Here is a 23,363-nt window from a genome sequence, read left to right on the forward strand (position 1 = left end):
CTGAGCCACTAACAACTACCTGTAACATCAGTTCCAGGGGATTTGACACACTTTCCTGGCTCCCATGGGTTTCAGAACACACATGACATACACACAGGTATACGCACATACACATAAGTGAAAATAATGATTTTTTAAAATCCTAGCCAAGAACCGTGTATTTGTGGCTTTTTATCTATAACTTCCTAATGCGTGAGATACCACATAGCCATTTTGGGTGCAGTTGTGGTAAGAGGTTGCAGTTGTGGTGACTTTCCTTCTTCTGGAGATGCCTTGACCAACTTGTGGACCTGTAGTGTGTGTCCCAATACAGTAGCTGACTGATGGCAAGGTGTGTCATGCAGACACAAAGCCGAATTCATCTTGCCACAAGATCTGAATCATTGTCCTCTGCCCTGCCAGGACCCCAGGTACTTACTTCATGAATGGCTTCCAGCGAACAGTGGTACCAAAACAGAGGATAGCAACTTCATGCTTGTAATTACCTCAAGATATTTGCAGCCACAAACCAGCGATGGGAGTAGTGAGAGCTCTAACACTAATGCCCTCTGAAAGGTTTTACACTGAGGCCAAAAATAAATTAGTCGTGTGTGAATTAAATATTAACTCATGAAGATGATGTACCTGCAAGATTCAAACTGCAAGGTGCTTGATGTTCGTCATAGAAACTTCAGCACAAGGATTCTTCCTGGGTCTGGCCTTTCCTTTGATAGGATGGACTAGGTCAAGGTTGTTTAGGAGTTTTTGGGGTGCTATGACTTGGATACGTTCCTGAAAGAATGTACATCAGCAGAGAAGAACAATCAGGGAAAGGTTATAATTTGCACTTTCTATGGTTCATCACCTATTTAATTCTTTGCCTGCCTGTTTTTATTTCATTAAATTTTTAATCACAAGGAATCTCATAGAGTTCATATAAGAGCAAACACACTAGAGTCTCATGCAGCTGCCTTAGAATTCCAAGTCCGCTTGAGAACTCATGCAGCAAATGGTTAAGTGTGGTGAAAGTCTGACGTCAGCTTTCTGAGCATCTGGAACACTTGGGAGACTTACCAAACTCCCGTGCACCTGGCTTTGAAATAAGTGAAATTACAGTTCCTGGAAATGTCTTCTGAACCCAGCTCTCACTAGACACAGGCAGAAGGTGAAGGAATCTAGAAATGTGTATCATAAGTTAATTTTTTTTTTAGGTTTTAGAGCATGCCATAAAGATAGTACAAGAGCAGCCTGACATGCTAAGGTTGAATAATAACACATGCCTAGGGCTTTTCTGTGTCATCTAAAACATGACTAGGCCACATGCTGTTTCTCTATATTATCAAGGCTCCCTGCAAAGAGTAATCAGCATGTAGGTTATGTGTAACCATATTTATTCAAATGTGCAAGCCACGGGGGCCCTTTTTCATTGTTCTGCACAAACATTTTCCATTCCTCTCTATCCCTGGCTGCACTTACAGCATTGTAGTATGGTGTATGTTACCACAACTGTCCTTCCTGTTTCCTCTGAGAGTCCTCCATCCATCTAAGGCATACTCCTCTGTCCATGACAAATCTGACCTCTCTCTACTGATGACAAATTGGGGCTTCCCGTCCTCCCTGGGTCTTCAATCTCTGCTCAGCCTTTGCCATTCCCTTTTGATCTCTGAAGGGACTCACGCACCACATCTGGAGGCCTTTATCCCTGTTCATACTTCAGTGGTCCCACCAACTCTGGCTTGCTTCGTCACCTCTTTAGTCCTCTGTCAACCCTGACCTCAAAAATAGAAATCTTTGCACCACTTTCAGAGTTATTCTTCCACACTATAATTCCCACCATTCCACCAACATTTTCTTCATTTAGTTTTGGAGCCTATGTGATGGAACCCAGGGAGGTGAGCATTCTACCAGCAGATGCTCTACCAGGGGATTGCTTCTTTGTCTCTGCTTACCCTTCTCCACTTTGAGCCACTCACTCACTCTTCCAGAGACCCCGGAGACACCAGCACCTCTCCCTAAACTTGGACACTCATTCCTGAAAACCTTCTCCCTTCATCCTCTTGTGCCTCTCTTTTCAAAACCCAGTTTCCTCACTGGACTTGCTTTCTAAATGCTGCGGGTTTTCTCCAGATTCTATTTTTGACCATCTTGTGATAAAAGAAATGTAAACACCCTTGCTGAAGTAGCTGCATGAAGAATAGAAAGCCCCAAGTCATGGGAACGTGTGGGCTTGAATAGATTGTGACAGCATGTCAACTGTAATTTCACTAATCACATAAAGACTGTAAGTCTCAGCTTTCTCATTGCTGTGTGTCCACATAAAAATGTGAGTTACGTACTAGCCGCTGCCTTTAGGTTGTGTTTTTAAACTCTTGTACTTACTGCTCTTTTAGATTAGAGTTTCCATTGTTCATGTTGGTGAGTTGCCAGGAATTGTCAGTCTGTAATCATCCCTGTAACTTCCTTATTGGCCAGTCCACTATTTCTCAAAAGACTCAATCCCATGGGGGTCCCCCCTGCCCATCAGTCCCCAAACAGACCCCACCTCCTATTGCCTAATTATGTATGAGTGTGTGATTGGATGTAAAGGCAGTGGGGGGGGTCAGGGGAATGAAAGGTGATGATGACAGTGATATGAAACACATGTGGCCTCCTCAAAACAAAGATGTGCAGAAGGTTGTTGGATACAGCCTTATAGCAAAGTTGCTGTTTTTAAATCATAGGAAGACAGTGGGGAAAAGGAAGACATATATCTGTGCATTCTTTAAGGGCAGTGGGTTTGCTTGGTTTCTGTTGGAGATAATACAGAGAATACTACTGGACTATGAGCTGAATAGTTCGATGAAACTGAGTTGCTGGTAAATGTTCTATGACTCTTGAAAATGATGCATATTACCCCCCCACAGCATGTGTGTGTGTGATTGTGTGTGTGTGTGTGTGTGTGTCTTTTCCATATGTCTATAACTCCTTTAATGGGAAGCATTTCAGACTGTAAGTCAAGTTCTATTTTAAACCAGAAGTCATAGATTATTTTTAATCTGTTATTTAAGAGGGGATTTGTATCTCATTGTAGAATACTTTGAATGTCACTATTGGTCAAATGAAAGAAAAATCTACTTCTCTCTCTCTCTTACAATTTCATATTCAATTCAAGACTAATCTTGGCTTTTTTAAAACTAGGTTTGAAATTTTTCCTTTTCAAGAGTTAAAAAAAAATGATGTAAATTAAGCCTCTGGCAGAGTCTGTATGTGAATAATTTCCTGGTACTTGAGAGCTTTCTCACTAAGTGCTATGCCAGGTGGCATGTCTGCCTGCCTGAAAGCTCCTATGGTATATGAAAATACTCCTGTTTTATAGGAATATGCTGGCAAAACCCATCACTTTGAGGATTATTGCTCCTTTTCTGCTAGTTATTTCAAAAGAGCAGAGACAGGCCTAAGTTCAAATCATTTCACTGTCTGAGACACACTTGGTATAAAACCAAAGAAACACGTGCTTTGTCTGATACTGGCTTCTTTTCTGTAACATCTTGAAACTATAAGTAAAACTGAGTTACTTTTTCTATAGTTTGAGTAAGAAATTGGTTGAGAGAATGGCCGATGAGAAGAATTAGCAAGGAGACTTGGTAATGAAGAGATCTCCCATAGTGATGCAAAGATGGAGAAATTTGATTTTCTGACAGTAACATTTATGAAAAAAATAATATTGTGTTGATGTCCTCTGGTCATCACATTAAAGAGCAGGACCCTTGAGTGACTTGTCCGAGGAAACAGAGACCAGAAGAAACAGGGTGGTCATTAGAATGTTCATGACCCCTTCAAATAAAGTTCTGCAGCTTCAAACTGATACCACGGGGGGATGGGGGGAGAAGATGCTCGCTCTGGTTCCAGCTTGTGTGGATCACATGTCTGTATTTGACCTTTTACTGGCACTTATTTAATTGGTTGATACTTTGCCATGCATTTTTAATATTTAACAAAATCACAGAAACCCACAGACTTGAAGAGAGATAGCTGCCACTCACCCACTTTGATGCTTCGGGATTAATGCTCAGACCCAGAGAGCAAAGCAGGGTAAACGGCTGAGTCTGAGACTATGGACAGACTGAGTGAGAGACAGAGATAGAAAAGAGAAGAAAAACAAAGCTATCGCTACAGCCAAATCTCACTGGCTGGGGAATATAAGGGATAGAAACTCAAACAGCTCCTGCTTCTGGAGCCTGGGAAGTCTGACATAACCTGCCAGCCTCTGCTACCAGCCTTTGGCTGCATCATAGCATGGCAGAGCCCCTCTCTTTGTGAGATAGAATTAGTGCTAGCTCAAGTCTCTTTTTCAATAGCCACCAAGACCATTAGGGGGACCCCAACAAATGGATTCTGGGAAAAGCACCCAAACTGTCAAGGAGAGCAATACCTGAATACAGTGCCTAGCGTTTGGCAAGACAGAGTGAGGTTAACATTAGCCTGAACCTCCATTTTCTCACCTAAGAGTAGGATAGAATAATAGTATGGACTTCATTGGATGTTCAAGGGAATTTACTTAGCTAATACATGTTTAAGACTAGTACCTTGTGTGAGTTTAATGATGTAGGCTGTTTTCTTGTTAACTTAGGGGACAACAAACACTGTAGAGCTAATGATGAAGGCACCTTTAAGAATTTCTAGCCATTTTAAAGAATATTTCAAATCAGAAATTAGCAATCAATTAAAGGCTCAATAAAATGACTCCTAAAACGTTCTGCTACGCTCATGGATCAGTGTCTTGCTCAACCACTATCAGAGAAGCTTTCTCTTGAAGTGGATGGGGACAGAAGCAGAGACACACATCCAGACAATAGACAAAGTGAGAAACCTCGGGACACTCAGGACTAAACTGAATGACTCCATCAAACCTTTCCCGTTAGGGCTCAGTAAACCCTGTGGAAGAGAGGGTGGAAAGATTGCAAGAGGCAGAGGGGATGGAAGAGACTAAGGAAACAAGACCTTCTAAACAGAGCAGGACCAATGGATATATGAGCTCACAGAGACTGTGGCAACATGCACAGGGCCTGCACTGGTCCATGCCAGATGGGATCTCAGTGCTGAGAGGGGAAGTGGATACAAGCCTCCATCTCTAAACCAGAAACTGTCTTCAGTGATAACTACTCACAAAGGAAAGATGAATTTTTTTTCCAATGTAGTCTCACTGGAGATACAAACCAAACTTAAGGGAAGCCTCCTGCCTAGCAGTAGGTGACCAGTACAAACTGGCAAAGTTTGTTTTTTCTCTCTTTTCACACGGCTTTGTCTGGGCTTTAAAAAAAACTTACAGGCACCTTTATTTTTATGGGATTTCTTTGTGTGAAAATGCGTGTGTCACAGCATGTGTATGTGTTGCTTGTGCTTTTTCTTTGACTCTCCCCACCACCCACCATTTGTTTGTCTATTTTTTCCAATTCCAGTTTGTTTTCAATTTTATAATTATTAGTAATATCATCATCATCGTTGTTGCTTTAGATGCCTGTTGGTATTCTAATGAAAGAGACAAAAAATAGTTGTGGATTTGGGGAGGGTCTGGAAGGAGTTGGGGGAGGGGAAATCACAATCAAAATATACTGTATGAAAAAAAAATCTATTTTGAAGAAAATAAACCCACTACTAAGGAGCTGGTAAAAGCAATTGCCACTAAGGCTGATGACCAGAGTTCAATCCTCAGCATCCATGTTGGAAGGAGGTAACCAACTCCACAAGTCGGCCATGATCTCCACACTTGGACTGTGGTGTGCACGTGCCCTTCTGCCATGACCACACACATACACACAAATAAATCAATGAAAAAATTTAAAAGCTAACAAGCAGACAGAGCTATGGGACTAGAATCAAGAGATAGAACGTTTTTTGTTTTTTCATGAAAGGAGCAGTTGCTGAAGTGTCCTTTGGGGAGACAGCATGGCTCTTCTCCAAGGGTGACCTCATGAGAGTCAGCACTGAGAGGTGCTATGGAGTCTTGTCACCCAGGCAACACACAGGCTGGATGCTGGATCTTAATTCTTTAGTGAACAGCATTGGACTCTGGCTTGACTCCATCCATACGCGACCATCTTCCACTCTAGTTCACAACTGATGACTTGGATGTTGGTGAACTAACATGAAATGGACAGTTTTTAAAAGCGAAGAATCATAATTCATGGTTTCTAACTACATCATCCAAGAATGGAAATGGTTTAAAAACAACAACAACAACAGCAAAAGAACTCTGTTATAAATTTCATCTCATTCTTTATGTTAGCAGGGTTTTTTTTTAATTGTTAACCTCCTCCCAGAAAATACAGTCTGTTTTAGACTTTTCTGTGGGGTACAGTGACCCTCCTTATCCACGGGGATGCATTTCAAGACTCCTAGTGGATGTTAAGATGAGAATAACACAGAGCCCTATGACTTCTGTGTTTTTTCTTACAGGCACACATATGATAACTTGTCACTTCTACACAAGACTCAATAAGGTTGCTGACAATAACGACTCATAAAGTAGAATAATTTCAGCAATCTGCCTTAATGGAAGTCATTTAGAACTTGTGAGCCATTCATTTTTGGAACTTTCCATTTAATATTTTAGACCACAGATGACTGTTGGTTACTGGTACTGCAGCATGGAAAACCACAGGTGAGGGACCCCTGTAAATCTCATTGGAAAAGTGTTCAGTCGAGGAAGTCGGCCATGTGCTTTTGTTTTCTCTGCTGTTTTTGACATGTGCGGCTGCTTTGGCAAAGGCGAATAATATCGGCTTACCTCCGTAGACCACGTCTAATGGCTTTAAAAGAATTCTTCAGCAACTGCATAATGAGCTGCCAAAAATATTCTCTGTGCCAGAGGATCTGGGTATGTCTGTTCCATTTATTGAGAATTTTTTGTTTTATCATGACTAAGTGCTCACCAAGGACATAAAAAAGCCAAACCTCTAACGTATTTGGGGCTTAAGGGCAGAAACCATATTTTAATGTGTCCAGACTCATTTCTAGCACATGCAGATGGTGAGCGAGTACCAACAGCGAAAGTGGATGATCCTGTGATACGAAAGACATCAAGATACTGCAGAACAGACAGAAGGCATTCTGCTATACCCATGATGCCTGGACCAGTGGCTTAACCACATTTATATCAAAGAGTACCGGGCATCTTGAGCCACAAACTATGCTCTTGTCTTGCCCACTTGATTACATTTACATTTTTCAGAAATCACTTAGGGCCTATTTCTTAGTGAAAGCTATATGTTTAAAAATCATTTTCATTTTAATTATACCTTGACCATAAATAAAATCAATTAGGAAGAGGTTTTTTTTTTTCCTGAGAACTAAAAGAAGAAAAAAGATGGGGAAAAAATGAGAATACATTGACTAAGATTTGAAAAAACAGTGGAAACGGAGGGAAATTAAGGTACTTTGAGTTGCATTGGAAGCTAAGTCAGAGAATAGCATCAAACTCTCTCACCTCCTTGCTCCCCACCCCTGGTTTGCTCCTGACCATCAGCTTTGCCCTCTGACAGGAGTGCTTGTTCCCACCTCATAATGTGGTCCATGCAAATTGTAGTTAAGCAGCATCCCGTTGACAACATGCCAGAAAAATACATCTGAATTTGACTTAAATCAGAATGCCATTTGATCTCTGAAATTCAGTCTTTCATCCTGTATTTTTTTTTCAATTATCTAAAACACCCCATCATGACCAGTTCACATAGACCCAGCCTCCTTTATGGTCGTTCAAGACTAATCCAGCCTCTCTTGAGATTAGTCCAGACAACCCTTGGGGCTCCTCAGTTCTGTGTAATCCCCCATCCCTCCACCTGCCCCTGGACGTCTGTGGGATGATTTAAAGATAAAGCATTTGAGGCAGAGGTCTCAATAAAATGATGTCAGTGCCAGCTTCCAAATAGCTACTTCTTCCAAGCAGCTTCCGAAGAGTCAAGGTTGAACCTCCTACTTGCCCTTGCAGAATCAACCATCATTCAACAGCCTGAAGCAATCTATTGTGGCTATCAGCTGGTGTGTACACAGCTTATAAACTGAGGGCCAGATGGGGAACTATTTGCCATAGTGACGAAATTAAGATTGTCAAAACACTGTGGGTTATCACAAAAGCTTAACTTCAACACATGCACAAAGTCTACTAGAATAGTAGCACTTTTATGGGCTGTGTGAATCCCATCTCTGGTCTTCATGTCCACACAGCAAATACTTTAAGCATTCAGCCATCTTCCCAGCCCTCATTTCATTATTTTTAATGAGAATGAAACTCACATTCTCACATTATTTTTTCAACTGGACACATTGAGATGTCTGGAGTATGGTTTGCTTGCAAACTTCAGTTTGATATAATCTCATTTGTCTTATTTTGCTTTTATAATGTTTGTGGCATCTAGAGAAAGGTATCTTATGGAAGAGAAGTAAAATGGTAGTTAAATGGAAGTGTAGAGGGCCTGGGGGAGTGGTCAAGTACAAAATTACAATTTGATGGGAGAGAAAAACTCTTATGCTGTACTATATAGTATTTAATTCAATGGAACAGAAAATTGCTATATTTTTTCAAAAATAACCATGAGTGAGGACTTTGAATGCCCGCATTACAAAGGGATGATCAATATTGGACTGATAAATCTAGTTATCTTCATATCATTGTTTTATGAGTTGAACATGAAACGAAAAGAAAAACAAAACTATGTAGAGGCCACCTGCAGACAGGATGACTTTCCCTGGGTCACACTCAGGGAAAGTGACGATTCTGAGTGAAATCCTTTTACGGAAGCGTGAAGTGGCACAGTGAAACTGAGTCTGTTGAGCGTGCTGACTGTGGTCTTCTTACCTTGCAGGTTCAACATGGGAAAAGACCTTCCGACAGATCGGCTTTGAAAGGTGAGTAGGGCTTAGAACGGCCTTCGTTTAGCCACTGCTCTCCCATTTGACTCTGAGTGGTTTTTTCTACCGTGAATCCACAGTCACTATTGTGACTTTGTGATGTAATGTCATTTTATGCCTCTGAGCCTCATTGTCTTTGTAAAATTAGAGCTTTATTTTTATAAAAACCTTGCCTAGTAATCTTAACACTGAAGGAGATGGAGGTGGGAAGGTTTGTAGTTCAAGGCCCACCTCACCTACATGGTAAGTTTGAGGCTAGCCTGGATTATATGAGACCTTGTCCCAAGAAAACAAAAAACAAAACAAAAAAGAAAGAAAGAAGAAAAAAGAAAAAAGAAAGAAAGAGAAACAAAACAAAACATAAAATACAAATAAGGAAAAAATCTCTGTCTCTACAAAGAAGAGAAATAAAGAAATTGAGCATTGATGCAAGGAAAAAAGAGAGAGAGAGAGAGAGAAATGAGCTTTATAATTAAAGAGTTCTAATCAGTAAAGTTGACCTGTTTGTGTCTTCATCACCTTTTTTTAATACAAATACATTTCTATTTATATTGATTATTCCCCGTTGTGAAAACAGCTATGTCTTACAAGCTCTAAGATATTGCCGAGATCATGTCACTTTCTCCTAAGTGTTCCCACACCAGCATCTCCCTCAAACATATGCTTTCCAGAGCATCAGGAAGGTGATGGAAGTGTCTGGTTGCTCCTGTGAGCCACCTGCTCTTGGCTCACAGGGCATAGATTCAGCTCTGAAAAAGGGACAGGACACTTCCTTCCAGAATTATGATATTGTTACCATTCCTAAGGCTGCAAACCATAGTGAGACTTAGAATCACCCAATCTATATCTAAATTTTCTGATCTTATTAAAAAATGTCACTTTTCTTGGTTTGAGAAGCTTCTTTATTTAGATCAGTGTCTCACAACCCTTGCTGGCTTCTTTTCTTCACCACTGCAGAATGTGATGTACTCTGGATCTTTCTGCAAGGTTACATGACTTCTTATTCAACCTACCATGTCCTGTAAATTCAAGAAGTTTCACTTTTAGCATTTGAGAACAATTCTATGTCATCTTCTTGTCCTTCTGACAGACCCATTGGGCTTCATGGTTTCTCTCACAATGAGCTGTCTCATGTTGACCCATAGCATGCTCATCTGTCCCTCTAGAGAGCCCAGTATCTCTGCTGAGGAATGGTGTTTGAAACTACATCTAAATTCTAGAGATGCTCCCCAATTCTAGAGTATCATTGCTTCTGGGTCCTGACAGTAGCTAGAGCCAGAAAATATACTTTCTTTTTTTATTATTAATTTATTCTTGTTACATCTCATTGGTTATCCCATCCCTTGTATCCTCCCATTCTTCCCTCCTTCCCATTTTCCCCTTATTCCCCTCCCCTATGACTGTTCCTGAGGGGGATTACCTAAACATACTTTCTAAGAAAAATTAAATGCTAAATTTAGAATATTTCTAATTAAAGTGTAACTGTAGGAAGTTTTCAAGATCTCTGATTATTGACGTTCATCTCTTTTTCGTTGCAAGTATTGATTCTTAAGCTTGTTTGTTTTATTTCAAATGTATATTTTATTTTCAAGATAAAACTAACAAGATAGTAATAATCAGACTATGAGATATATTTTCCATAATTTGCATATCTTAATTTAATATTTGATTGATATGTATCACCCAAAGACTATAAACTACTGCTACTTGAAATTGTTTTTTTTTCTCTTTAAATGGTATCATTTCAGCAGTTTAACTTATCTCTGAATATATAATATTTCCAGTCTTTTACTCTTAAAAATTGTCTCAGTTTCTTTTCAACATAAGCAATTTAAGAGAAAAAGGCTTTAATTCTATCTCATAGTTCAAGGTATAGTCCGTCCCTTATGGAGAAGTCAGGGCAGCCAATGCTTGAGACATCTAACCACATCTAATCTATAGTCACTACAGAGGAGAATGGATGCTTGTTCTCAGCTTGCTTTCTCCTTTTTATTCAGGCCATGACTGGAGGCCTAGAGGATGGTATTGCCCAATTTTAACCTGCGTCTTCCCACCTTAGTTAACCTAGTTAAGGTAATTACTCATAACCATGGCCAGAGACTAGTCTTCCAGTAGAGTATGGATCCTGTAAAGCTGACAAGTAACACTATCACACACACACATACCAAAAAAGAAGAAGGAGGAGGAAAAAGAGAAGAAAAGAAAAAAGAAAGGAAAAAAGACTACCATAAGTAGAATTACACACATGTGTATATTTTACCAAATATCTTGAGGGTAGACTCAAGAGTACAGTAAGGGAGCAAATCCACACAGGATACTGGTAATATACCAAATATACCAAATTCTCCCCTCTAAGTATCAGCTATATACATCAGTTTCCCTGGTGTCAGAGTATGCTGTCACTCTTGAGTTTTTTTGGGTTTTCCCCAGTATCCCAGGATCTCAGTATCCTTTAGTAGTACCTACCTTGGGTGAATTTCCCATAAAGAACAAGTTGAGATTCTTCAGCATCTCCCAAGATAAACACTCTGTAGGAGAGCTTCTCCTGAGATACTTCCACATGACTTCACAAGTGAAAATAAGTTTAATTCCTGGCTCACGGCACACCAACCTCTTGAGTGACAAATGATTTCATGACAACAGCTACCATCAAACACTTGCCAAATTAATTCTAATTCATAGATGAGGACCTATCAAAGTTGCATGTAAAGGGACATAAAACACGGTTCTCAGGGTTTTTTCACTCCAAGACAAAAGCTCCTGTTGCTACTTTTTAATGTTGTTCTTGGACCAGGTTGCAGCTAGAGACAGTGGGTTTGGCTGTATTCCAAGAAAACTTTATTTACAAAAACAGGCATCTGGCAGGTTTGGATCATAGCCACCAGTCATCGACTCCCACTACGGACTATGGTCTTACAGATAAAAGAGATTCAAAGAATCTGGTTTTCCATCCAGGCACAGCCCTCGTGGTAACCTGTGTTAATCCTGGGAGTTCCTGGTTCCCAACACGAGGCTTTCAAATTCTGTTTCACATAGAATTTGGGGGTTATAGGTCACTTTTGTTTTCTGTTTTGTTTTTCCTGTTCCCATGTCTCTGGAGATGTAAGCTCATGCTGCAAGTCTTACTGACTATTCTTTTTATCACTATGTTGAATAAAACCAGATGGTATAGTATCTATACTCCAATGCTGCCCTAACTCCATAGGCTTCCAAATAAAAATACTATTAGGACACACAGCAAGTGGCATGTTATTTTTGAATTGGAATCTCAGCCATTGTTTCTTAGTGCATATATTGCAGATCTACTTGAGAGTATTTTTTATTTCAAATGTTGTCCTAAAATGCTACTATATTTTCTCATTTAAGGGAAAGGATTATTTTGTGTATTACATCACATCTTAAAATGGAACAGATGTGAGTCTCTGGAGCTGTTGTGCTGTGTAGGTGTGAAGGTGCCCAGCAGGGCTGTTAAATATGGCTCGGCTGTTTTCTCTCTTTAAGGTTAACCTGATCTTTGCCTTAGTGAAAATTAAAATTTCACCTTAAATAAAGTCTCAACTCTTTCGGCGTAGTTGTAAGAGGTAATGGCCTTTTCATGGCCATGTCCTTTTGTGAAGTTTGTTCATTTACCTGCTGGGCAACAAATTGTTTTTAAAATCGGCACACCTAAAGGGAAGGATTCACGTCATCAGATGAACCTTCAAAGCTTCTCTAAGAAGGAGAAAGGCTCATCCTTGGTGCGTTGGTGGTGTGTAGCTGAAAGGAAAAACCTACGGGGTCTGGTCTACCTGTCTTCCACGTTCAGTGCTTAGTGGGAGCATCCTGTGAGACACACTCAGATACTTCCTTTCTGGATACACTGTGAGTGTACACAAGATATCAGAATGGAAGTACGTGTCACAGTTGACATGACTGAATCCATATTCAGCTTTCAAGCAAATGCATCTTCCTTGTGAGCATCAGGAGTTCATTACAGAGGTGTGTTACACCCAGAGAAGAAGTTTCTAGAGTTTCCAGAATGTGGGTTCCTGCATTGTTTTGTTCCCTCCAACATAATATTCCAATATTAATGTTCACACAACACAAGTAGACTCTTTGTCAATATAGAAGCAACATACTTAACATATTCAATCAGAAACCCTGCCTTTCTGTGCAAATTTTCAAATCTTATGATTATAAATATTTATAACTCATAGCCATCTGCTGACATATTTACAGTTATGCTAGGCAGATGTGCATGTTTAAATCCATTGACACTCTGTGTGTTCTAAGAGCTATGAAGCAAGATGGCCCCAATTCTCAATGGATTGACACAGCAGAGGTTTGGCTCTTATTTGGATACATGTGATGAAGACCCTGGAATTTTGCAGGGCAGGGAACATCCACATCGAATGTCATTGATGGCACTCAGGCTTAAGTAAGATACCAGGAGCTTAAATGTATCTTAAATGCCTCTGTCTGTAAGAGTCATTTGTCACTGCGTCTCGCCCTCCATAGGTAGCATTATAAAGGCAGAGAAGTATGCTGGGCATGCTAGCAGCCAGAATCCAGGGTCTAGACATGTTTTTTCCTTCCAAAGTAAGCTGTGGGCTTCATCTGAGAAAAAAAAATTCATCAGGTAATGAGCTGAGCCTGAAACCTGGCAGCCTGCCCACAGAACGACAGGTTCCTGCTTTCAGGGCAAGCTGACTGCTGCCTGTTTAAAAATAACAGGCTTTTACTGATCCCATTTTCACTTTAAAAAGTCAAGACTTTATTCTCAGTAAATGTGTGTTATCGCTCCAAGACTCAGATGACATCACTGTTAACATTATAATCTGTGTTTTGTTCAATGCCTTCTTATGATTGTGGAATGAAACACCTTGTCACTCCAAAGTACATTTTAAAATGTAAAATAAGATGCCAAAAATAGCCTGTTACAATGAACACATGTTCTCCTACAACTGTTCACAGCGTGGGTAGACATGAGTCAAAGGCTTGGTTCTGTCTTTTGGGAGACTTCAGCCTTCTGTCTGCTGTCAGGCTTGCTGTACCCACCCAGTGGATATTTTTTAATTATCACTGGCTGCTTGGTGAGGCCTTTTCTGAGCCGATGCCCAGACTTTCCCATGACAACTCTCAAGTTCTCCTATTGTGACCTGTAATACACTATCCGGAAACTCATTCCTGTGTGTCTCCTCCATTAGAGAGGTATGTTCTTAAGGATTTAAGGTAAACAGATCTTCATACCCCAGTACTCACATGAGCTAGTTAACGAGATGGATGTAGAGGGAACAGATGACTTCCTGACGGGGCTGCAGGGCATTTGGCTAGTGTTTGGAGAGCAGGTTTCAACAGAATCAGAGAGAAGGGAGCTAACATATTCTCACCGGTACTTCTCATCTACTTGCTGGATGGTGAGGCCACCTGTGGCCAGGGTAGGGCACTCCTGCCGTACAGGGAACATGACATGGTTTTATTCTTTGTGTCTCTGTGCAAACTCACATCATTCCTCTGACCTTTCCATCAACACAGCTCTGTGTCTAAGTCTCTTTCCTCCAGCTACTGAGGTGACTCAGCTGTCACAATGAGTGGGGAATCCCTACCTGCTTTGTTGTTAGAACATCTTGTATCCGTCTGCCTTGTTGAGCCAAATTAACTGGTGAGATATGCCCAGAGATGGGTTAGCTTTCCATCCTGCTATAGCACAGCCCAGGAAGGTTATTTCAACACCTTGCAGTGTCGTTCAGATCTAGTCTGAGGGTCTCCAAAAGTTCTGTGTGTTGGAGACCTGGTCTCCAGCGTGGCTATCTTAGCAGGTGGTAAGGAAAAGACTGAGGTAGTTCTGGAGACAGCATATTATAATGGTCAAAGTCTATCCCTGGGTGCTTCTCTGGATTTCTGTGGAGCTTTTTCCATGTAGCCCTTCAGCCTACACGAATCCCTGTCATTGCCATCTGCCAGAGCATTGCCTTCTTGTGGAGGAATTTTAATCCAGCAACACGGCTGCTTTGTCAAAGGAGCATATCCAAAGATCTAGGTCTATGTGATCTGGCTAGGATACAGACACACCCTTAGTACACACCTTTAATCCATCTGTCTGACTGGAAGACACACCCATAATCCCTCTGACTGGAATATAGACACGGCACACCTTTAATCCTTCTGGCTGGAATTATTTAGTACACACCTTCAGTCCCAGATAATGACCTCTAATTGAGAGGAAGACAAAGTGATGAATCAGAAATTTGACAGAGTGAGTGAGAGATAGGATATGCCAACCTCTCAGGAAAACAAAGAAGAAAGAGAAGTTACTTAAGAGCAGCACAGAGAGAGGGAGAGAGCGAGCAGGGGAGTTCGTGAAGACAGTACAGGACAGTTCTGGAGTATAGTACAGTTCGGTGCCATTCAGTGCCAGCCAGTTGAGTGCAGTTGAGTCCATGTAGTTTGTGGAGTTCAGAGCCAGTTTTTCCAAGCAGAGCAATTCAGTGAGAAGCTGAAAGAAGCCAGTTTGAATCAGTTGGCTTAGAGAGGAGTTTTGATCCAGAACATCTGATTTGAACCAGCCAGCAAGAGTTCAGAAAGAGCCAGAAAGGGTGAGCTTATTCAGCAGTAAGTCTGAGAGGCTGAAAACATTCTAGGCCTAGATTAGATTGGATAAAGGCCAAAAGCTTCCAGTCCTAGGCCTAGAGATAGTTAATTAGAAATGCTCTGAGCTCAGCCCAAGCCATGTATTAGCAAAGTTTAGGCATGACTTTCATGTCATCACCTCATCTCAGGAACTAAAAAACACAATTACACCTTCTACTACTAGGCTCTTGGCAGAATACAAGCCTTCAGGGCCACTCTGTTTTGGACTGTGAAGCTCTAAAACCAAATAAGCCTTCTCTCTTTATAAGATAGTCCATCTTCTATATCATCTTATAGTTGTACAAAGCTGGTTTATGCCCCCGATCCCTGTCATTTTCCTGGTCTTATCTTGTGATTCTCTCTGGGACATTCCAGTCACTCAGGCCCATTCACTTTCTCTCAGAACTCTCCCACACCTCGGAAGCATCCCCTCAAATGTCTCCCTGCTGTTTTTCCAACGCTGCCTGACTGTCTCTAGGATCAAGCAGTGACCGTATTTATAGTGATTTGTGTGCTGTCTAATTCTGCCTTGCCTCTTGGGTCTCAAGTTATCCTGAGCTTCCTGGGGAAATGTTCTCCTGTCACCTAAAGCCTTTGGTTATAGCCGAAAGACAGGGAAATGAAGAACACCAGGCAGATGCTTGATAAGCAAATAACATTTTAAGTAATCATTAGGGTCACTGATGCAGACCCTGCTTTCAAGGAGTTTATCCTTCTCAATATATTTTCATTATTTTCAGCTTTGCTTTAGAAGAATGAATAAGTGACTTGAGAATTTAAGGTCAAATTTAAAGTCTTTGTCCTCCAACTTTACAACATACTAACTGGGTCATAGAATTTAACATCATTTCTTCTGTTGATGTTATGTACCATATTTAGAAATAATGATAATTCAGGCCCTAATGGTGGTTTCATAGCATGCTGGTTCATACAGAAGCTTAGACCCAAGAATTGAGAGAAAAACCACTGAGGAAAATGTGGACTTTCAGAGTGGCTTATTTCTGAAATCTCAAGCTGAGGTCATAAGTCTGTCAACCACAGCATATAACACTAAATACATTCATTTATATCAAGATGAGTATTTCTATGTCTTGCCTCTTGGAGGAGCCTCCAGTAAGGAAAAGTGTGAGCCTCAAATCATGTCTACAGAATGATAAGGGGTGGCCTCAACTGGAGCTTAGCAACAAGGCTTCTGAGCTAACACTAATTTTCACACAGTGGTGATGCAGTACCACCCTGTTGAATAAATGATTTTCCCTGCCCTTATGTTAGCTGTCTTAAAAAAAAAAATAAAGAAAACCACTCTATTGTAATGAGAGCACCTGTTGAAGTAACTGTCTTAACCTAACTTCATAATGATTTTATTTCTGAGTTCATTACAATAAATATTGGCCTTCTAGAAGAAGAGCCTGTAAATGTTTTCACACAGTAGGTATATAAACATCCCTGAGAAGTTTAGCAACCTATGTTAAAATTATAAAAGTTGTCAAAATAAGGAGATAGGGTAGGGGCCAAGGTAGGCAGCTGGGCGTCTTTGAAAGCATGGGGACTTTTGGAAAGCCCCAACAGTCAGGGATAGCATAGTGGGTGGGTAGGGGTGATGGGGGTGGGGGCAAGAGAATCATGACACCTCAACTACACAGCATCCCAGCTGAAGCAGTGAGCTTTGGGTTTAGTGAGAGATTCTGTTCAGGAAATAAGAAGGAGGGAGGGTGGTAGGAGGAAAAAGAGAGAGAAGAGACTCTGCTTTATTTTATGTGTGTGTGAGTGTGTGTTATGAGTGTGTGTGTAGTGTGAGTGTATGTGGTATGAGCGAGTGTGTGTTGTGTGTGTGATGTGAGTGTATATGTAGTGCGAGTGCGGTATGTGTGTGTGATGTGAGTGTATAGTGGTGTGAGTGTGGTGTCAGTATGTGTGTGGTGTGTTTGTGTGTGTGTATGTGTGTGTGTTTAATGAACGCAGGTGATTTACATTTTTAAACTGTTGAGTTTTACCCAAAACGTTGGCTTCCAGCTTGTGAAATAAGCAGCTTGCCCTTCATTCATCTTAGCAGTATCACTTAATCGGCATTTGGTAAAGTAATCTGTTTTTCTTTAGAAAAAATATGTAATATTTAATTAAAACTTCTTTTCTTTTAAAACATGACTGAAAGATAGTATCTCCTGGTTTGGAAGACCCCTCTCTGTCAGATTGGATGATGGTAGCTCATGAGCCTGGCGGGCAATAAAGGACAGCCGTCAGACCTAACGCAGGGTCGCTGGGTATTTACATTGGCACCTTGCTCTGGGTTGGATGTGTCCTCGAGGTGGTTTAGGCTTCACTAGCAGTGTGAACAGACAAGCTGGAGAACACATCCCTTAGGGGGTTCAAGTCTGGGTGTTCGCAGCGTGCTGGGTGGAGAACTTGCAATGGCAAGCCGTGCTGTTCGACGCAGGGTAGGACTGAGGTGCTGGTCTGTGAATGGCAGTGTCTGGGAGGTCTGTGTCCATAGGTGCATGCCTACAAGCTCGCAGTTTGTATTTGTATTAATCTGCATCCTATGTACATCCTGAAATCAGATCTTTCTCAGCTTTCATCAATATAAAATAGATGTTTTTGTTTTGGTTTTTTTTGTTTGTTTGTTTTGTTTTTGTTTTATGTGTGTGTGGTTTTTTTTGTTTTGTTTTGTTTTTGCCTCAGTCAGTGTGACACATCTTAGCTAGGGGCAAAGACACTTGGTTTAGATAAAATGGCAGCTTCTGTGAAGCAGATTTAATAAGAACTGCCAGCATCTGCTTACGATCATGGGGAATGCTCCACTCCTCAGACACATGCACACACTTTCACACAAACTTTCCTAAATGTGCACAAACTGTCTAGCCAACTATCACATCGTATAGCCTTGTGGTTTCCTGCCACAGCTAATGCATAGAGGAGACAAACAGGCCTTCCATGAGTGCTAAATGCCATGCTTCCTTCCTGTCTCCTGCGCTGTCCACCTCAGCCGCTGCTCTCTCAGTGGTTAAAAGAAAGACCCATGGAAGCTTTCACCAGGCGTTACTTCCAGCTTTCACTACTCAGTCCTCCCAGCATTGAGGACATGCATACCTCCTATCTATGATTTGGCGTCGCTTGTGGACCACGCTGCTTTTCAGCCTTGGGACACCCTCCTGTGTCTGAAGGACTCCAGTGCAGAGACCCTCATTTCCACAAACCTCTTACTATTACGAAGGATCAGGCTGTTCTTGGGAATATGATGTAGCCTTTCCTTGGCCAAAGAGGGAATTCCCCCTGCCCCCCACCCCTCGCTCCTTCTTAGAGAGGAAAAGTAAAATGCAAATGTAGATGAGTCATTTACTTGCATGTAGAATTAATCCCAAGTCCCTGTTAGCAGAGTCAGGCTCAACTCCAGGGGTAGACCCAGCCTGGGCAACCAGGGAATGAAGAAAAGGCGAACACAGACAGAAAGCTGGGGTGGGGTGGTCTGGGTTTTTGTTTTAGCTCTTGACTGGAGAGACTGCAGTATACACACACACACACACACACACACACACACACACACACACACACACACACACACACACACCTGCCAGCTCAGCCTGTTTATTATAAAAAGTTGAGGGCAGGGCCATTGTATACAGCTGAGCCACAGAGGAGGGGTTATTGCCCCCAGGTGAACAAGGAAGCAGGGTGAAGAGCTGGAAACAGGGGGTAGGAAGGCAGGGTTAGCTAATCTTAGTAGGAGCACTCTCTGTAGACAGCCAGGAGGAAGAAAGCATGGTGGACATTTTCTGCATATACTGTCAAATCCATATATGGACCAGAAGGGAAGGCTTTGCCATCCTTTTCCCGCAGCTTCATCTCTGGTGGGGAGAGGAGGCTTTGCTATCCTCCCATCCTTCTGAGGCTCTGAGGTTCTCTACATGGCTAACTTGTGTCAACATACACATTCACTGGGGACTTCACTCACTCAGGGCTTCCTCTGCTCTCTACTAATCAAGGCCTCCTGTACCATTTCTCCAGTGAATTCTCTCCTTAGCACTGTCTGCTCCATCCCTTCTAGTCCCAGGTTCTGCCTACAGCATCCAGCCTGCATGCCATATGTCGCATCTTCCTTGTATTGGCTCATCTGTACTGACTCATCCTGAAGCCTTTTAGAAATGTTCAGAAACCTCCCTCCCTCCCCCTCCCTCCCTCCCTCTCTCTCTCTCTCTGTGTGTGTGTGTGTGTGTGTGTGTGTGAGAGAGAGAGAGAGAGAGAGAGAGAGAGAGAGAGAGAGAGAGAGAGAGAGAGAGATTTGCTAACACGAATTTTTCTGTCTACATATTTCTTTAGAGTGCTTTGTACAAGATCATGATGCAGAGTCTGTGTAAAGTAACTACCTATTACAAAGATGTGCCTAGAGAGCTTGAAAACCACACCTTTATGACACAGGGCTTTTTGTTTGTTTGTTTGTTTGTTTTGGTAAGTACTCAGAGGCATGGGTAGCATTTGGATCAATCTCAGGGGGCATCATCTATACCAGAGAAAATCTTTAAAGATGGAAGATTTAGCTGACTGACTGACTTACTGACTGACTGATTAATTATGGAATTATGATTGTCTAGCAAAGTGTATGTAGTAGATCCTTTTCTAAGGTCCATGACCTCACTTGCCCTAGAAAACTGGCTAGCTTTCCAGTACCAGGCATAATTTTCTTTCTTTTTACTGAACCTTAACTCCAATTAGACAGCTGCTGGTTGCCACCAACGTGGGAGTGCCACTAGCACACCTTTATGTATAGTATATCCTGCGATGCTGTGGTTTATAGATGTCACAGCTAAGTAGAACTGCTTAATTGCTTCTTTCCCCAGGCATCTTTCATAGTATTTTCTGGAACCATGAAAACTAGATCATAAAATAGAGGCTTTTAGATTAGATCCAGTTCAGATCATCTAAGTCTTGTGTCCTCTGTGTGTGGTATCTTCAGCAGCAGGAGGCCAAGGCAACCAAATACTTTATCTATAGTCCGTATAGTTTGCACAGTCACTTTTTGTTTGTTTGTTTGTTTAGGTCATGGTTCTTGTAGGGAGCATTGTAAGTGCAAGTAGCTTTACTTCATTTCAATCAAGGGGTGTGTGTGTGTGTGTGTGTGTGTGTGTGTGTGTGTGTGTGTGAGTGTGTGTGTGTACATATATAAACATGCACATATAAAAATTGTGTATAATTCTAGATAAATATAAAATAATATATCTTGAGGTTTATCAAACAACCTTGGTGTTGTTATTCCTTGTCCCTCTTTTTTCAGTATTGATCTCCATCTTTCCTCCCCAGCTGGAGACTCCTCACTATTATTTTATTTCCTGCTTTTCATCACTATTTCCCATCCAACCCACCACCTTGGTCCTTTTCTACTTTGCTGGTTTCTGTGGCTAGTCCATGTTGTATACTCACATCTAAGGATTTGGAGCCAGGACCTGCAGATGTGAGGGAACATGCAGCATTTGTCTTTCTGAATCTATGTCACCTCACTCAATGTAATATTTTCTGGTGTCCATTTACCTGCAAATGTCATGGTTTATTGATTGATCAGTGTAGTTAGTACTGGAACTTGAATCAAGTTTTACGTATGTTACCCAACTGCCTACTATCAATTGGCATCCATGGAGGATTTTAAAGCTAAGTAATTACTTTTTATGAACAAATGTGAATATTCAAATTTTTATTACATAAGGAGTCATTTTCATTTTAGAAACATCATATAAAAGAATTATGATCTGTTGGTAATAGGTTATATTTCTTATTTAGTCTATTAGTGTAATTCTAGGAGCTATTCATTTTCCTTTTTAAAATGTGACCGAATACTAGAAACTAACAAGCCATCAATCTTATTCTAGCAGCAAAGACTTAATATTTTTAATTTCTTTGCATAGGAATATTAGGATTCAAGGAAATTGAGTAGAAGTTGAATACCCCATATTCAAAATGCTCAAGACTACAAGTGTTTTATACTTCAACATTAAAAAATGAAATATTTTAATATGCATAGTGAAATAGCTTGACTATTGGACCCAGTCTCAGCCTGAAATCCATTCATGTTCTGTACATACATAGCCTGAAGGTAAAATTTGTAGGACCTGTTTTATAATATCATGCATGAAGTAAACTTTCACTTTTTCATTTAGATCTCTATTGACTGACAAAGTGGCAGAGGCTTGACCATTTTGGATGTGGGGTCTTTCAGACTGATGGTGCTCAGCTGCATTGGGTAACTCCAGGACTAAACTCAACCATAGCCTGCTCCCGTCGGGACATGCACAAAGCAGAGTAGAGCCCTAAGCCAGATGCAAACAACCCCCCCCCCATCTTCTGTGTGAATAGTGAGAGGCCTGAAAGGGCAGCATTCAGGGTGCAGATGGAAACCACCAATAGGTGCACACACCGGTGCACACATGGGGAAGTGCAAGCATTGAGCTAGACACAGCCAAGCCACACGAGCTCACAAGTAAAGGGCTTGTGCCAGATGCAACATATTGATCTGCTTGCCATAAAGGGAGAAAAGCTTGCGTTCACTCTGACATCAAGAAAAATATTTGGGCTTGAAATCCTCTGCACGCTGTTCTGAGCAGTTAAATGTATTTACTTAAAACTCAACATAGGTAATTGAATTGCATGTGGGGTAGAATGTAATTGCAGTGCATTTACTAATGTTTTTTTTTTTTTGCATCGGAACCCTAATGGACACAGACCACAGTGCGAGGACAGTGAGGAAGCATTGGTCCTTGGAGATGTGAAATTGAGAGCTCACTCAGGCTTTGCCCAGGGCTGCTAGATGGCCATCAGTACTTTCATAAACCAGGTGCTTAACTTCTTGAGGAAACATGATGGTAGGGAGAGCTGACGCTTCTCTGCTTTGCTCTTGTGCTGTTCCTGGGACACACCACAGAGAGTGGCTATTGCCTCTTGCCTGGGAAGGCCGCTGGTACATCGTCACAGCCATCCATTTACTGGGGGGGGGGAGGTGATATGAATAGCAAAGCCAAATCTATTTGTTACCTGGAAGCTAGGGAAGAAGTCTTCTGGGGAAATGGAGTGTATTCATTCCCATGCGTTGTGCTGAGATCTGTTTTTACTCTCCTTGGGGAAGGCATTGTCACAGTCAGTGCCACCTCTATGCTGCTGTACAGCCCTGCCTGCTCCAGGATGACACCAAGCAGCGGTGTCTCAAAGCACCCTGTCCTAGTCATTGAGTGATATAGTCATTGAGTGGGCTTACAAGGTCAGTGACTTGCCCTGCCCATCAAGACAGAAGGAGCCTACAGCCCAGTGTCCATAAGTAGCACCTCACGGGCACACATTTCTGAGGGGGAAAAAAAAGCCATCTGAGGTATCTGTAGGGAGAAACAACCATGCAGAAGCAGTAGTTCAAATTGTCTCGCTTAGAGAATCTAGGGAAGTCCACTGAACTCTGAGGGGCTACCGTAGAGCATAGAGCAGGGCGCCCAGCGTTGGACTAGATTGCCAAGGGCCATGCAGGTAAAAGCAGAGTTGGCCCGGAATCAAGGCACTGAACACAGGAATTGGCTTGCATCTTGGTGAACTGAGAAGGGCCTTGGTTTCACTGGGAAAGAGACACATACAGGAGCTGGAAGAGCAAGTTACAGGATGGGCAGTACTTGACCTTGTGTGAGGCCAAACATGGCTGGAAAACGTGGCCCAGCTGGAGCAGATGTTCCCATCCTGGAAACAGGCTGGAAATACGTGCAGTTCAAAGACAAACACATATGAGTTACAATATCCACGGCCCCTTCTAGGAGTGCTTATCGTTTATTAATTTATGAAAATAACAAATCTTTGTTTAGAGGAAAGGATCTCGATACCTTAGCCGCAAAGCCATAATTCAGTTCTTTTGTCATTGACCTTGAACTGTG

General features: G+C 41.6%; 1 protein-coding gene across 7 annotated transcripts in view; it reads left to right on the forward strand.

Annotated features, from left to right (window-relative positions):
* Positions 1 to 23,363, forward strand: part of PIEZO2 (piezo type mechanosensitive ion channel component 2) — a 365,197-nt gene that overhangs the window by 188,873 nt on the left and 152,961 nt on the right. For all 7 annotated transcript variants that reach the window (XM_084780682.1, XM_084780685.1, XM_084780683.1 and 4 more), the window contains exon 4: positions 8,820 to 8,862. In XM_084780682.1, the coding sequence (XP_084636808.1) occupies positions 8,820 to 8,862 (43 nt within the window). The remainder of the gene's footprint in view (positions 1 to 8,819; positions 8,863 to 23,363) is intronic.

The sequence above is a fragment of the Acomys minous genome, assembly GCF_964271855.1.
Source record: "Acomys minous genome assembly, chromosome: 4".
Lineage (NCBI taxonomy): Eukaryota > Metazoa > Chordata > Mammalia > Rodentia > Muridae > Acomys > Acomys minous.